The 18,267-nt window shown below is 36.3% G+C and overlaps 1 protein-coding gene across 4 annotated transcripts in view; it reads left to right on the top strand.

The window, feature by feature from the left end:
* The window catches only part of LOC101253841 (4-alpha-glucanotransferase DPE2), a 41,075-nt gene that overhangs the window by 7,183 nt on the left and 15,625 nt on the right, over positions 1 to 18,267 (top strand). For all 4 annotated transcript variants that reach the window (XM_010317286.4, XM_069293262.1, XM_026029164.2 and 1 more), the window contains 7 exons: positions 121 to 240; positions 494 to 595; positions 696 to 779; positions 878 to 1,120; positions 1,217 to 1,342; positions 1,458 to 1,532; positions 14,998 to 15,069. In XM_010317286.4, coding sequence (XP_010315588.2) covers positions 121 to 240; positions 494 to 595; positions 696 to 779; positions 878 to 1,120; positions 1,217 to 1,342; positions 1,458 to 1,532; positions 14,998 to 15,069 — 822 coding nt within the window. The remainder of the gene's footprint in view (positions 1 to 120; positions 241 to 493; positions 596 to 695; positions 780 to 877; positions 1,121 to 1,216; positions 1,343 to 1,457; positions 1,533 to 14,997; positions 15,070 to 18,267) is intronic.

Below are 18,267 nucleotides of genomic sequence, written 5' to 3'. Positions count from 1 at the left end.
GTGTAAATTTGTAGAACATTCTCTTAGGTCAAACTGTCAAACAGTTCCATCATGAAGGCCATATATATTCATAAATCTGATAATTTCCTTATCTTTTTGTCTGGCCTATGATTATTGCAGGATGTAGATTATGAAGCTTGCATGGCTACAAAACTTTCTATTGCCAAGAAAATTTTCGCTCGGGAGAAGGAGACAATACTAAACTCAAAATCATTCCAGGAGTTCTTCTCTGAAAATCAGGTTCTTCAGGATTTGATTTCATTACATTTGGGATTCAAAACTTTAAGTTAGCGACATTTTTTTTGGCTATGTTTACTCTAATGGCTGGCTGGAGTAAAGGAAATGAGAAGAAAAAAAAGAACCTTGACATCTTTTCAATGTAAATTTTAGTTTGTATGCATAATATAGTTAATATCTTTTCTCCCCTGCAAATTGACTGAAATATGTCGATCTTAATTATGCTTTTGCGTTGGTCCTTTATTGTTAAGTGCAGGAATGGTTGAAACCCTATGCTGCTTTCTGTTTTCTGCGGAACTTCTTCGAAACATCCGAGCGCAGTCAATGGGGCCGGTTTTCTGAATTTTCAAAAGAAAAGGTGATTCCGCTTAAGTTCAAGCATAGAAAAAGTTAAGTTCAGGTAGCCTCGTAATCCCCCTATTGGTTTCGTACTTACCATGTATTTCCTGTTACTGCAGCTTGAGAAGCTACTCTCTAAAGAAAGCTTGCACTATGAAGTTGTTAGTTTTTATTACTACATCCAGTTCCATTTGCATCTACAAGTAAACACAATCTTATGTATTCTGTATTCCTCTGTCAATTTTTTATCTTTTGTTGAATAAGAAAAGCTGCTATTATACACTTACGCTTCCCATATCAGTTATCAGAAGCTGCGGAATATGCACGAAAGAAAGGTGTAGTGCTGAAAGGTGACCTGCCCATTGGTGTTGACAGGAATAGTGTTGATACCTGGGTCTACCCAAATTTGTTTCGCATGAACACCTCAACTGGGGCCCCCCCTGACTATTTTGATAAAAACGGCCAGAATTGGGGATTCCCCACTTATAATTGGGAAGAAATGTCAAAAGATAACTATGGTTGGTGGCGTGCTCGTCTAACACAGGTACCTAAAACTTAGTTCTGGCTTTTTCCTTTCCTTCTCTGGTACTTTAATTTTTATGTGTGCATTTCAAACTTTATCAATGTTGTCATTTTATAGATGGGGAAGTACTTTACAGCTTATAGGATTGATCACATATTGGGATTCTTCAGAATATGGGAGCTCCCAGAACATGCAATGACTGGCCTTTGTGGAAAATTTCGACCTTCTATTCCTATTAGTCAGGTATCTAATACTTTACTTGTGAGAGTTACTGCTTTCTACAATTCTTTTAAGGTTTAGATTGTTCTTATATCATTTAGGTAAACAGAGTCTGTATTAAATCCAAGTTAATTTGTAGGAAGAACTCGAGTCAGAAGGATTATGGGACTTCAACCGTCTTACCCATCCTTATATTGGACAAGATCTTTTACAGGTATTGAATCTCTGTAGAATTTGAGAACGAAGAAAGACTTCTTTGTATTTTAGTATGTCTTTACATCCCATGAGAAGAGCTATTTATACAAGTGAATCGTAACTGATTAAGGAAAGACAATAAATTATTACAGTAAAAGGAAATATTCTAGTCTGAGAATTACGCTAGGATAAGGAAAAATAGTCTCCTAAAATCATACTAATTAATTCGCAGTTAAACACCAACGCTCCTCCCTTCAAGTTGGAGGAAAGATGTTACTCATATCTAACTTGTAAAGAAAATATGAAAAAGTTCTGTTGCTGAGGCCTTTTGTATGCACACCCCCCATCAGTTTTATTTTGACCGTACATAAAGTAAACTCAAGGTGCCACTAGAGTGCCTCTCTGTCTGATGAAGTGCTGATTGATTTCAATATGTTTTGTTGGGTCATTCTGAACATAATTTAGCTGTACTGATTGCATCTTTGTAATCACAATATAAGGGATGTTTCATGTTTTAGAAAAATCTCAATTCTTCTAGTAACTTTTGTAGGCAAAGAGGCTCACAAACATCCTGGGCCATAAATGGTTGTACCGAATTCCAATGAGGTTTCTTTTGGCTGTACTTGCTCCTCTTGACTTCCTTCAAACCTCTATGATGTTTCATCCCATTCCCACACTCGTAGAACAAGTTATAGCCGTCAGACACATTGGGTAATTACGAAAACGACACTAGTCCTTGGCTAAGTCAATCACATATCCAAACGACCTCCAAATGACCGCAAATTTGGTAAGCGAATAACCATTTTTAAAAACAAGCTAGGAACAAGTCCTTATCCTGGAATCCCTAGATTCCACCTTTAGCTCGAGAACGTGCGACAGTGACATACCTCGCCGCATGTGGCTTTCGCTGACGAGCTTGTCCCTTGTGTGCACCCGAAGTCATTGTGAAGTTTCTTTGGCACTCTAAAGGCATGTCATGCGATATCTCATATGGTTGTTGCGTCGTGCCATGTGTCTATGGCTCATATTCATACTTCAACCCCTCCTTAAACACATGTTGCCTGCATGGATAACACATGTGCGAGCTTCTTGGCCCGCACTTCCTAGCCTGAAAACAATCATCATCTTGTTTTTCACGACCCGAGACCACATCCTAGAAGTTAGGGCTAATCTCGAGCCATGGCACGGTGTACTTGACCTCTCGGAGGTCTTGTACAAGCCCTTCCGTATCGTTCATCGCATAAACATAAATGAAAAGTAGTACGGAATAAAATTTTTTCACAATATGCGAATAGTCTTTCAAAAACTCTTTTATATAAAAATCATATAAAATCATAGTAAATACTAAGTCTCATTTCATGAAATCTTTGACACAAGATTACTTGGGACACGGCCCATACAATAGAAATATAGTACTACTAAGTCTATTACAATGCTTCAATAAGAGAAATAAAAGACATCTATGTCCTCGAGTCAAATGAGGACATACTTCAACTTGCTTGAACGATCCTATAATCCAAGCTTAGCTCCCAAAAGCACCTTCACCTATGAATCACTTTAGAGATAGATAAAATATGGAATTAGTACCAACACATGTACTAAGTATGATATAATGCATAAAAATCATGAAAACAGACATTTAATGGAAATATGCTCTTTTTAATTTAAATATCGTAATATAAACATAAGAACAACCTTTAACACCTAAGAAACACATAAGAAATCACTCAAGCAATTTATCACATTTTTAAGGAACACTTTACAGTGAGCTAAGAATTCACTGTTACAGTAAAGTCCCTTAACTTTAATTGAGTCACTTTCTAGCATGTAATTCCCACACTAAAAACTATCCTAAGACTCACTTAAGTAAGACAAAGAGAGACCACCTATACACCCTCTCTAGGCACACCTAAATGATCTTGAAGACCACCTATAATGAGATACACACACTTACAATACACCAAACACATGAGTATGAGATCCTCCTACCAAAGGTGATTCTACGGATCACTTGAGTGAGTTGTGAAGCGACCGCCCATACAATCCCTTCACACACACTTACGGGATCCTTTAGATTACATAAGATAAGATCATTCTCACTTAATACAACAATATACATGTAATATGACATTCTCCCTTCCAAAGGTTATCAAAAGACTTACTCAAGTAAATCAAGAAGAGAATGTCCATGCTTGACCTCTTCAAGATTACCTAAGTAATCCGTGAGACTACCTAAGTTTGGATCATGTCTACATAATCATCCAATTTTCCTAATCTATAGTCATTTTTAAGACTCATCTAGGTAAGATATGAAGTGACCATTCCTATGCCCCCTTCACACCTTAACTAGACAATCCTTAACTACTCTAGATAAGTACTTATTCATTTAACATGCTTTTTAACTTAAGTCATTACATTCATTAGTTCATTTAAGAGACATTCATCTCATATAAGGACATTCAAGTAATGGTCTTGGAAAAGACCTAGGGACTCTCACTAACATCTTTAAAGGCTATTATGCAATGTCTAGATAGCGTCCCATACTACCACCTAAACTTCATAGAACTTCTCAAATACTAGTAGGTATCCCATATGATGAGAATATGCAATAACCAACATAGACCATGGTAGCAAACATTGAATCCGAAGTGGTAACCTACTCCGATGAAGGGTGTTCTACTTGCCAATGGTAGAACTTGGACACATCCCATGTAGGCGCATGGTCAGGGAATATGAAGGGTTGACTTTGCACTCTTGCCTCATCCTTTAACTAGAGCTACTTCCCTTACCATACTCACTTAGTGCTAGCCTTTTTTCTCGTAGAGTAATTTATATTAAAGGATCATACGAAGGGGTTCCATATCTAATTCATAACCCAATCACATTCACCCTACCAAAGAGGTCCCCAAGGGTTGCCTTACAATGGCGACGAAGATAGCTTAACGACTTTCCTAAGGATGATATGATGCCGTTCCAGCCAACCAACCTTCAGTCCAACATTCATTACAAGAAGGATACCATTACGACTTTCGACTTCAAGGTTCATAAACTTACCACTAGGTTTACGATTTCACATAAAGTACCATCTTAGCATCATTCAAGGTCTTATGTCATGCATACATACAAGACTAAGAGGCTTTAGCATCCAAAGTCAAGACATCTCATATTCACATTCATACATGTATCAAGTAAGGGACGTAAGTCTACCACACAAGACACACCATTGACTTCACTTTATCACATATAGCATATCATTCTAGAAGCACATAGGAATAACCATTATTATCTTTTAAGTCATCCTATACACTACTATAACGTCATCAATATAACTATCATAGACTCATATAGTCAAGTAGGAATAATCATGCATTAGCTCTAAGACTACACACATAAGGACATAATCATAGTCTAACATGATCACCTAATATCAAAAGAAGAACACATACTTTCACTTTACTTAACATGTAGGAGATATGATCATACTTCACATAATCAACTACACAAATCATCATAATACTTCAAGTAGTTGCCGACAAGGCCATGATCTTCATAATACATGAAGTAACGTTGGCAAGGCCACATCATTCACATAGCACCGCCACCATAATCGGACCACACCAATCACAATATAATTCAAGAACTACATTCCATAAAATAAAGAGAATTAGGGTAGTGTGTACCACCAATCCATTCTCTCCACTCCAATCCATGTCTAAATCAGCCAATTAAATACCATAAGACCCTTACCCATGACCATGAACAACAATTCAATACAAAAACCATAATACTCAATGAATCTAGGTTAATTCAATATAGATTTATCAATCTAAGACAACCTATACATCAATTGAATATAATTCTTACATCATTCAATAGCCCATAGAAAACTACACTAGAATTCATAAGCATTAAGTCAATATCAGGTCAATCATAAGGTAGTAAAAAACTAGGGTTCATGGATTACATGGGTTCATAGATTAATTGAGTTAAAATCATCTAATTAACAACAATTCAATCAATATACAACGATTCAAAACCTTTGGAAGACTTAGAGATTTTTGGGTTTTGATTTGGAATAATGAATTCATCTAGGTATTTAAGACTTATATATCCACTTAAAATGCCTAAAATACCCTTAAGTAACCGCCTAAACTCTTATTTGGACGTTGAGTGAATTTACCAATTTACTCTTGCAACTTACAATGAAGCTGCCCATTTGCAGACCTCACAAACGATTGGCCATCGACGGACTGTTAGTCCACAAACGGACCATTCTGTCTGGCCGTCGTTTGGTTCTGAGACTAGGCTAAGTCTTGATTAACGACTCCAATTGACGGGTGTGGACTAGCCAAAGAGCTGTCGTTTGCCTCAATCGATCGGGGCTGGTCTTGATATGATAGCCTTTGGCTCAAATGAAGGGTCCTTGGTTGGTCCTTGGGGACTTACACCCGGACGTTTCCAACCCGAATATGATCGTATACGAGTTTAGGATCTTTCATACCAATTTCATCCAAAACGAACACGTAAAATTCGACGAAACATGCCAAGACACACAAGGTTGTTTCAAGGCAAACCTTTCAAACACCATGGACCTTCTTGGACGTTTGACTTCCAAACTTCATGAAACTTAACACACTGCCTATAAACAATATTATAACTCATATAAGGACTTCATAAGCTCATGAAACACACATATATGCACATAACCACACATAAAGCACAAAGGTGACTAGTCGTCGAACGTCTTAGTCGTCCCTTGACGTTTGACTTCTAATTCACCTAAACTCTTAGACATTGCCTCAATACCACATTTTAAACCGTTTTAGGACCTTAGACCCTCATAACAACCATGTTAGGCTCTAGATTCACCTAGGTTGTTTTTGAGGTATTACATCAATGATATACGACACCAACAAACACTCGAAGTCTATACCTTTGAGGATTTAGACCATGCTTCCCGAGTCCATGTGTGATGGAACTCTTTCGAGCTCATGTTAAGTTGGATTTATGCCCCTCACACTTCCTCCCTCAAGTTTTGTCTAAGCTGCATGTGCATTTCACCTTTCGACGTTCACTTGGACGGTTCCTCCACACCTTCACTCTCTAGTGACTAACTTCGTGGTGACACTCACGTAAACTACACCATGATCCTCACGACCTACAACTGGTAGGAAGCCTATATCTTCCTTGTAATGCACTTGCAATAGTACTAGCGCTATAAACTATACAAAATTTTGAGGCCTCGTAAGCAGATACTTTGCATTTTGAGTATGACCTAGTAACTAGACACATCATGGTGCAAACTGTCGAGTACTGCTAACAAAACTAAAGCATTAAAGGCACCATAAGCATGCTCTTGACGTGTCGAGCCCGGTTGAGAATTTGAGAACCACCATAGATAACTCGCAGTCCCACTGTGCCTTACTTTTTTTAGATTACATCCGACATTTGCTTCAACAACACAAGTATACCTCGACCTGATTGGTCAGAAAGGTAGGGATCCCTCGATATGGCATCCATGCCAACCATACCTCTATAATCCTTTCACAAACACAATTTTGTCCCAATCGGCATACAACCCGACCTCTAGCATCTAATGCTTCAACATGGCACTTTTGGCACATCACGTGCCTTGCACCTGTAGGCCTTTGCACTTCCTTTGGGACATAATCAAAGTGTCGGTGTTAACATAAATCTATGAACTAGACTTCTTTGTCCAGAACATTTTCTTCCTGTTTGTAGCTCTTCGATACCCGAAGGTTAAGCTTATGATGAGGACCAACTTTGTGCTCCCAATTTCGGATGGCCTATTGTGAGGACCCTCTAGGTTCCCAATTATCTGTTGACCTATGGCGAGGCTTGCAAAACACTTCCTGGCTTGACCTTCTACTCTTGGGAATACTTCATTTGTGAACTTTTATACACATTACCTGGGCACTGTGCGTCCCCATGGAATGGTTCGGCAACCATGCCCCTCACACACCTGATGGTTGTCTCCACCTTTTCTTGACTCTACAACCCTTCATAAAAAGAACCACACCGATCCTACTTCACGTGGGTGGTGTGATATTTGCTAGACCGGTTCATGCCGTGAATAGCATTATCAACTTGCAAGCTGAGAGTTGCTGTAGGCTCAAACCTACTCTTCCTGCATGTTCTTATGCAGAGCCTGTCTTGCCATTCTTCGCAATCTATCATATGGCTAGGTATTCTCAATGCAACTATCCAGATGGACATGTTCAACCGCCCTCATTTAGTGTCCCTCAGATGTGGCTCAAGTCCATCCATCTTGGAAGGACACTCAAGTGGTCATCCAATGACTCATCGACACGTTCCTTTAATTTCACAAGGTTAGAATTTTCATGGCTGACAACTCAACTCGTTGTTTGCATGAATACACCTTGACTAACAAGTTTCTAATGCACTTACCATCTCTGCCTGATGTTCATCATCAAGTCTGCACTTCTTGCTAATCAAGCTGCCAACATACTACTTACAATGTTTTGGGAAAACTAACGATTGGTCACTATCTAGAACATTTGAGCAACAACTATCCAATTGTCCAATCTTGTGACAACACCTAAACAACATCACACGATGGCATTACATGCCAACCAAACGTGGCTTGACATAATCCCTTTGAGAGTTTACCCATTGATTGGAATTCATCCCTCGAAGATAGCTTGATCACATTCAGATGCTTCAAATTCGAATCAATCCACGCAAACAAATGTTGAATCAATGGTTGTTGAAGGGTGTGATTCTGGTTGTCATAGATATTGGCTGACAGAACTCAATCTAGCTTCATTGTATGCAACCAATCTTCCTTAGACAGTTGCATTGGGTTCACCGATTTTGGATGAGTAGGGCGAACAACTATATCTGCTTTGACGTAGTCTCAACAAAGTTCACAATTTACTCAACATTTGTAACGATTTTACTCTGATACCACTTGTCACAGGCTTATTTTCAATTGATTTAAACACAAAATTTACATGTGCGTCACCCAAAGCATCACCTGACTTAGGGCCAACCTTTCTCTTTTCCCAGGCTCCTCCATATGATCCTTGTACCTGTGCAAAGGTTGGCCTCAAGGCTCCCATCATTGTGTCGCTCGTTTGCTATTATGGCTATGACATGCATTCGACTCACGTGTCACCGTTACATGCTACGTCATATCAATGTGTGCCTTGGGGTTTGGCTAAGGACATGTTTATCTCTTGCTTAAACTTCAAAATCGCTACCGCGTGCACATTCTTATTCTCAAGCTTGCCAGTCACCTTGTGCATGCGCACTTGCCTGAGTAGGCTACTTCCAATCCTTGGTTTTAGCCATATGTGTCTTTATTACCGTGCCTTTCATTTTTTTAAGGCATAGCCCAACATAGCCCACATATGATACATACAAGTCCCACAGTGCAGCTTTGCCCAAGCATGCGTAGGCCAATGGACCCTTGCCAAGCTCACAAGTTAGCTCAAGAGGCTCATTAGTGAGTCCCACGATTGCCCAATCACATAAGAGGTTCTATCCCATCAATGGGGCGGCTCAGAGGGCCTGTTGTTCCAAATAGTAAGCCTCTTACCTTGTGAGGATGCCCAACGTTGACTTTCGAGCCACACGCCGCCTATAGAGCTCCCTAACTCATATGGGCACCTAGGATTCTTCTTTCACATGCCTAGGTTGGCCCTTAAGGTTCCCCATAAAGACTCTTGGGGCAAAATGCCCGGGGGAGGCTGGTTGGTCGTCACCATGTATAACCCCCCATATATGCTTAAAAAACCATCTGCCCAAGAGGCAGGAGTAGACATGCTTCAGCCAGAGAATCATAATGGGCCGTAGCCAATGACTCTTCCAAATTCCAAATGAGGTACCGTTTTGTTGTACTTGCTCCTCTTGACTTCTTTCACAGTTCCATGAAGTTTCATCCCATTCCTATTCTTGTAGAACGTGTTATAGCCTTCAAACACATTGGATAATTACGACAATACCTACTGGTCCTTGGCTAAGTCAAGCCCATATCCAAATGACTCCAAATTTGGTATGCCTTTGTAAGAACATGCTAAAAAAAAAGTCCCTAGCTCGGAGTCCCCAAATTGCACCTTTAGCTCGAGAACGCACAATAATGACATACCTCGCCTTACATGGCCTTCGCCGACGGGCTAGACCTTGGGTGCACCCCAAGTCCTTGTCAAACATCTTTTGCACCGTTAAGGCACGTCATACAACATCTCATATGGTTGTTTCCTCTTGCCAGGTCTCTATGCCTCATATTGCTACTTCAACCCCTCCTTCATCACATGGCGCCTCATAATTAACGTAGCTGCGACCTGCTTGGTTTGCACTTCCTCGCCTCTGTACATGCCCATATTTTTGGGGCATTACAAGGGATCTCCATAAACACGTGTTTTTCCAATTGTGTAACTATTGTAACTCCCAATCAAGATTAACTTTAGCTGACATGATAATTCTGATAGTGTTCATCTTTGCAACTAAGGCAAACATTTTATGATAATCAACTCCATAAGTTTGAATCTTCATTGCAACTAAGGCAAACATTTTATGACGATCAACTCCATAAGTTTGAGTGATTCTCTTAGTTACCAATCATGCTTTATTTTTTTCAATTGTGACATCATCTTTATATTTCATAGTGGGGATCCATTTGCAATGAACCAACTTTTTGCCTGGTGGTGAAGTGACAAGTTCCCTAGTCTAGTTTCTTTAACAAGGCCTTCATTTCTTCAATCATAACCCATTTAGGATCTGCAACTCCCTCCAATTTTGTGGAATATAAAGGAAGAATAGACAAGGCAGAAGCTCTATAGGAGTGAGACAGGGAATTCGGAGCCAAGATTAGTTAAAGGATGTTTGTTACAAGATTTGACTCCTTTCTATGAGCAATAGGCAAGCTGGAGAGGATTTAGCTTTAGCAGATTTTATAATGGCTTCTTCTGCTTTTTTCTTATTGAGTATGTTATCACGTCCGGCCTATCTTAATGCCCACCAGCCTCCCTGAATTCTTTCTCCAAAATTCACTTTCCACTATCATATGGAACTAGGGAAAATCATCTCTTCCTCCTTATTGCGCTCTCTTTGAAAATTGATGGTGTAAAATAGGAGAAATATAGGAAAAATTATTATTATTGAATTGTGTATCTATATTTTTACATTGAGCCCTATTTATAGGCACTCATAACAGCCCTTCTCTAAGTACAATATTATATGCAAAATATATTTCTATTCCTATACTAACACGTCCTTAACACTTTGTTTGGATCATTGTTATCCATTGTTTCATAATGTATTGTATTGTATTGTACTCTATTGTATTGTATTGTATGGTAGATACAATGTTTGGTTAGATTGTATTGTTTAGTAACATTTTAATTGTTTGGTTTGATTGTATCGTACTGTATTGTAATTTATAAATTTACTTAAACATCCTTAATTATTCTAGGGTAGGAGGTTTGATTAGGTTTAAATATTTAAGGTAAAGGGTAAAATAGTATTTTGAAATATTATGTAAAGATATAATTGGAAAAAGAAATTAAGTAACAATGGGAGCACACCAAATTGGTTGTTCCATAAAATAGGGGTTTCAATTGTTACATAATAATGAAATTTAACAATACAGTACAATACATTTGAAGAAACAATCAAACAAACATTGTAAGTATAGTAACGATACAATACAATACAATGAATAACAATGATCGAAATATAGTCTAAGAGAAAGAAAAATGATATTTGCCATGAACTTGAACCCTGATTTGATCATACTCTAGGTTCATCAAACAGGCCAGAAAATCATAATCATTTCAACTAATTATTGAAAGAAAATTGCAATATTGGTAAACTTCACTTAGAGATCTTTATAATTGTCGATCTCATTCCATAATCGACTTAACTCAGAATAATGATCGGTGATTGTTAATTGACAATGGTTAGAGGTTTGAATTTTATTTCAAATTCAAAGGTTTGGGCATCATTAACCTTGCAGTATCAATCAAGGAAAATGACATAGATAGACAACTGTTACATATAATTAGCAACGTATGGCCCCATATTTATTAGTAATTCATAGACAAATAATAGTATAGCAGATATTAGCCCAACGGTGTTTTAGTAGGGTTTTTTTTGCTTCACGTAACCAACTGGCAATAAACAACTATAAATAAGGAGATGTGGGTTAATGTTTTTCAGCCGTATTATTTATTCTTGTATTGAAGAAGATGGCAATTCAGTTTCCAAAAATTTTGCCAACCAAAAATCATTAATCTAAATAGAAACAACAATGCAGTTTAACAATGAACATCAAGATATAGATAACATCTTTGATTGTTTTGGTTCATCTTAGTGGCGAATGAGATAGTAAAATTAATTTTTTGGATTATTTCATGGAAGGGATGGTTATTACAACAAAAAATGATTTTAATGGATTCATTCAAAAGATTTTGACCCATATAAATGTCGATACTTCCATCAATTCCTTGAATTTCATAATAAGATTGATGATGATTCAACACCGATGTTGATACCGAACATTATGGGAATGTGAGTACACATGGAATTGAAGAAAGGATCAGGCAAATTCAAAAACGATCCATTATGCATAACTTGAAAAGTTATTGACATTCATTATCACTTCCAATGACTGAAGAAGATGATGGGATTATCAATACCCAATTAATTGCAACAACACCGACATTTCAAATCATGATCTAAAAGTTGCATACACTGCTAAAGGTATAATCCATGACATGAAAACCCAATTTGGCCTTGTATACACCTACTAATTGAATGAATACACAAGCCTAAAAAATTTATCGATACATGAATATGAATACACACCAGAAACCATACATTTAAATGTATACAAACTAATTGAATGAATACACAATACTCTCATGTATACAAAAACTACACTGTATACATAAATTTATAATTGATGCATAAATATTCTTTGAATGGAGCACTATGTATCAATAAAGAACTAATGGAATACATCAGCTTAATAAACTCTTCTCATAAGTATATACATCATTTATTTTAGAGGATAAATAATGTATAAGTAATCATTTCCCATGAAAATTAATACAAAAAATCAATCTATGACTTAATTTTGCGTAATAGAGATGAAACTTGCAAACAAACAATTCAAGAAATTTCAAAATACTTTTACAATGACAATGCAAGATACACACAGAGTGAATTTAGACGTGGAGGATAAAATTTAGGTGAAAAAGGCGTACCACCACAATTATTTCCAAAAGCAGTCGTTTAAAATAAGCAAAGAGAAGCATAAAGAATAAAGGATAAAGAACAAATCAAGAAAAACGTGTCTAAGGAAAAAATTAGTAAAAAGAACTCTTTCAGGGAAAAAAAGCAATGCCACTTCCTTATAGAAAAAGAGAATGGAGCTAATAAACTCCAAATAAATTTTAAAAAAAATTGTAGGAGGGTAATTCATTGCCGATTTAAGCTATAACATGTCATGCTGTGCCAATTTTCTACAAGCAAACTTAAATGGGCTTGATGTTTTAGACCATCTCCAACCCACCTCTATTTTACTCTCCATTCTCTATATTGGGAGAGTAAAATAGAGAATGACAGGCCAACCCACCTCCAAATCACTCTGTATTCTTCAAATTTAGAGAGTTGAATAGAGAGTAATATAATATTTTAAAAATATCTTTTAGTATATACTACTTTAGTTCTAAACTAATAGTGTTTTAATTCTTTTTCTAATTGTCATCAATAATAAATAATATTGATTTTCATTATAAAGATTGCATAAAATTAAAATGGAAAGATGAAAAATTTAATTTTAAAATACATACATGATATGATAATTTAAATATTAAATAACAGTACAATATATAACATAATAATTTGAATACAAGATAACAATACAATATAATACATGGCATATGACATACTTATTTTGGTTTGCCTGACACCAATAACAATATCAATGTTTTAGAGTCATCACATTTATTTTCCAATCTAAATAGCGGTATTGTGTCTCCCGCCCATTATGTTATTCAAGGAAACGAATACAATATGAGTTATTACTTAGATGATGGTATATATCCTAAATGGCCTACAATTGTTCAAACTATTGGTGATCCTCATTTTCAAAAGAAGAAATATTTCCCGATGAAATAAGAATCGTGCTGAAAAGATGTTGAACATGCATTTAGAGTTTTGCAATCACGTTTGCAATTATTGTAGGATCGTCACGTTTTTGGAGAACGGAAGTGTTGCATGATATAATGATTACATGCATTATACTACACAACATGATAATTGAAGATAAACGTGATCTCAAATCTCAATGCACCAATTAAAGATGTCGTAGAGGCTCCAACTCCAACCATAGAAATGGTGGTAGATGAAAATCTCCAGTTTGAACAATTTTTAGCTAGACATAAAAAAAATTAAGGACAAAAGTGCTCATTTTCAACTCCGTAATGCATTAATAGAGCATTTATGGGAGCAACATAATGATTTTGAAAATTGAGAGTTCATGTAATTGTATGTCATTTTTATTTGAATTTCTCCCCTAATTTATGTATTATATTATATTTTCTTGAAATTTATGTTATTTAAATATTTGGAATAAAATGTGATTTTATATCACATTAAAAATTATATAAAGTAATTATTTGGAAAAAAAATAAAGGATTTATATTATGAAATAAGAATAAGAATGAAATAGAAATAATAATATAATATTGAGGAGAGAGAAAAAGATTCTTTTTAGAGAGTAAAATAGAGAATTGGGTTGAAATTGGTTGTCTGAAAAAATAGAGAACTCTATATTTGGAGTGTAAAATAGAGGATTGGGTTGGAGATGCCCTTAGGGTAACAAACGATGGCAAATTAAAAAAGAACTTTATTGTAAGTGTCCAAAGGGAATTGAACCAGGAGAGCAACAAAACTTAAATGGGTTTCATTTCTGCTGCTGGGCCAAGAATCAACTTTGTTACTGAGTTCCCAATACATATTTCTTATATGTATTGTATATGAAGTATACACTACATATACATTGGTTGTATATGGTCTCTATGCGTTACGTATATGCAATTCTCGTGACAACAATATTCAGTTTTTTATTTACTCAATTAAATCGTTTTTGTGAAGTCATTTGTAATTCTTTGATTCCACTCGGTTGACTTTCTGTTGATAATTTTTGGAATCCTAGTAGGTATTTTATATATGTATAGGTATGTATATTTTATTTATACCTATAGTAAACTAGATGGCCCAAAGGTATCGTGCTGTAATTTTCTCTACTTTTAATAAGTTTTTAATATAAATAATTGTTTTGTCCAAAAGTTACCAGGTTCGAAAAAACGCGCCCAAATCCCTAGATCCACCCTTGCTATTCTTATTCTAACATAACTGAATCATGTATCTTTTTTGATCTTGTAAATTTGTTGGATATGCTCAAATTTGACCTCTCGCTGCTTAATTTACAGGAAAAATTCGGAGCTTCTTGGACTATAATTGCCTCTACCTTTTTGAATGAATATCAGAAGGGCTTTTACGAGGTGAATTTTCTTTTAGCGATGGTGTAGTGCTGAAATTTCTTCATCTGGTGCTTTATTTTAATTCTGTTTGGTATCTGTTTCAAACTACTTCTAAGTAGTTCAGAAGAAACATTTGAAATCGGGAAATTGTTGGTCAAATGGAACAGGTCAATCCTTTGTGGTTGCTCTTCTGTTTCTTCTCTCTCTCTTGGTCCTTTGGTGGGGTAGGGAGGAGGGAAGGTATGTGCATAGGTGATGAAAGTGTTACTAGTGCTACGTAAAATCCTAATCTTGTCCTTTAGAAGGGAGGCAAACTCTTCCGATCTCTATAAAATGCAGGCAGTTATGATAGTAGTATCAATATGCTATTAGTAGAAGATACATGTGCTCACCATGCTTGGTAAGCTAAAAGAGTTCTTCAAGTTCCCCTTATGTCATTATGCACTGTATCTGTGCTGTAACTAGTTTAAGGTGTCAATATCTTTACTGGATGATTGCAGCTTTTCCACTGTAATAGTACAATTGACTTATGGTATCTGATGTTTGGTGGATTTCCATTCAAAGATTGTTGGAATAATTAATGGTTACTTGTTCGAACTGCTGTATCAAATTTCTGGAAATAACGACTTTATGTGATTTCAACCTTTCAGTTGCACAACCTGCAAAAAGAGGTGAGGTGTGCTGTTACTCTTTTTGTCCTGGCCCCTTTTTGCCCAAAAATTCGTTATTCGTCACCTGTGATAAGTACCTGTTTAGTAGCCAACATACAAAATAAGAGGATGGGTTTAGGATCAAGAGACACCTAAAAGGTATAACAATATGTGGCTTGCAATTTATAAACTTATGTGAATAGCAAACCTTATATAATAATGTCATAGTTTACACAATTGAATGTAAAATCTAGTATGTAGAACATCTATCTCCCACCCTTGTACTTGTCAACTGATGTACTTTTATATTTTTTTCTTATTCCAGAATAAATAGTCTTAACTTTGGGTTTAATTTTATTAGTTATTTTCTTGAGAAGTAGACTTGTTATTTTTAGTTGCTACTCTAGTTTCTTGTAATTGTTTTGATTTACTAAATTAAATGGGGTTTCTCTACTTCTCTTTAAATTACTATTCCCTTTATCACAATTTTATGTGACACTTAGCTTTTTGAGATTCAAACTATGCAAACTTTGACCAACTTTTTTAAATGTATTTTTCATCACATTGACATGAGAAGAAATGCAACTTATAGCTAAGTTGCTCGGACTTGGGTGCAGGTTTCGACACGGGTGCAGATCTAGAGGTCGGATCCTCTATGATCTAAATGTTAAGATTCGAGGATACAGATCTATGCATGGATAAGGGTGCAGGGATTCGTCTAAAAATAGAGTTATAACGTTTAAATTATGAAATATTGTATGAAAAAGTTTAGGAGAAAATATTGATCAAGAGGAGGATCTGGTAAGCACATAAAACGAAAGGGAGTGATAATAGAAATTTATATATACAAGGTATCCATTTCTTCAATTTCACCTTAGGTCTTGTTTAGATTAAAGAATTCGTTGAATCTGTCCAGAATTTCTTCCTCAAATTTGGTCAAAGTACCTAAAACGGTTGACCAGATTGGGTATGGATCCCGCACCCACACCCACGTTGTGTCGACACGGGTGCGGCACCGAAAGTTAAAGAGTCCGAGCAATTTAGACTTATAGTACCTCTTGTATAGTGTTTGGATATTTAAATTTCAATTTTAGAATATTGTGTTGATCTTATGTAATTGATCTTCAAAGACTAGTCCAATTGTCTCTTTGGAGGTGAAAGTGCCACATAAATTGGGACGGGGGTTAGATAAAACATTTTTTCAAATTGCTTGTGTCCCTATTTTGGCGTTCATTTCCAGTAGGGAAATTGTATTTTTGATGAATCATTCATACACGTACATGACAAGGGTGTCACATCCCGAAATCACACCCTAGAAGTTAGGGACTGTCACTCCCCGAGCTCTCCCAAGACGCGGACACGAAACTTAGGACCACAAGTGATCCCAAGCTAAGCCTACTGCATGATCATGAGCATACTAAAGATAATAAACTGATGCGGGAGCTAAATCATAATTAAATCTGAAAAGATGGGGAATACCCATATTTTATAACTGAGATATTTGAAAATAATGAGTTTAATACAAAGGAAATATTAACTCAATACTAAGCTGAATCTAACTATGTCTAAAATAAGCTTCTAAACTAGACTAGAAATACTGGGACAACCCCCAGCTAAATCTAGCAAAAACTGAAACTAAATGCTTAAAGAATTAAATGAAACTCATGACTATTGTCGTCGAAGCATGAGGACTCACCACTGAATCTGCTGAACTAGAGATCGAAAATCGATCTATGCGTGATGTGGATGCTGAGAACCTTAACCTACATCACGAGAAGATGTAGCGCACGTATGCGTCAGTACTTGAAAGGGACTGAGCATGTAGGATAGAGTAAAGCTGAAATAAAAATAATTGAACAAGCGTAAAAGCAAGTATAATAATCCGACATGATAAACTGAATTCTGAGCTAACTGAATGCAATGACCAATTTATAACATGCTGAAACTAAATATTGAAAATATTGATAAATGGTCAATGTAGAAAATCTAACCGAACTATGGGAGCTACTAATAACGGATAATAAAACCACATGAGCTAAATGTGGAGTCCGATGTATTTGCCCTATTGAGAGGACCCAATATACCATGCCAAAGGTATAAAGGCAAGTTCAATTCAAGGTGCACCTTGCTTTTTTTTTTTCAGGTAGTGTTTTCTAACGCCTATTTAGTTAGTGGGGCATTGGTCATAGCCGAAATTCGTCGAAGGGATAAAACCAAAATAAAGACAAGCTGGCGTGATCACTAAACTGATTGCCCACAAAAAGGACTTACAACCTACTTGGCTAGTAGTTCTGGGACTATTTGGGTACGCTGAACCCTAGTCCAACTCGCAATTATGCTACTCCCATGAATTCTCTAAATTTACTGATTATGTCTGAGCTTCTGTAAATACCGGATAACTCGAAACTGAACATGCAAACTGAGAATGCAACAATTAATCTAGTAGTTATGCATTTATAACAGAGGCATATATATATGAAGTGTCTGAAATATGTGACCTAGCATGTGTAATTCAAGAACTAAAGAAATACAAAGCTAGGGTTTTAAAATTCATTCAATAATTTGATTT

Source organism: Solanum lycopersicum, chromosome 2, assembly GCF_036512215.1.
Source record: "Solanum lycopersicum chromosome 2, SLM_r2.1".
NCBI classification, from domain to species: Eukaryota; Viridiplantae; Streptophyta; class Magnoliopsida; order Solanales; family Solanaceae; genus Solanum; species Solanum lycopersicum.
This window is presented reverse-complemented; position numbering and strand designations above follow the sequence as displayed.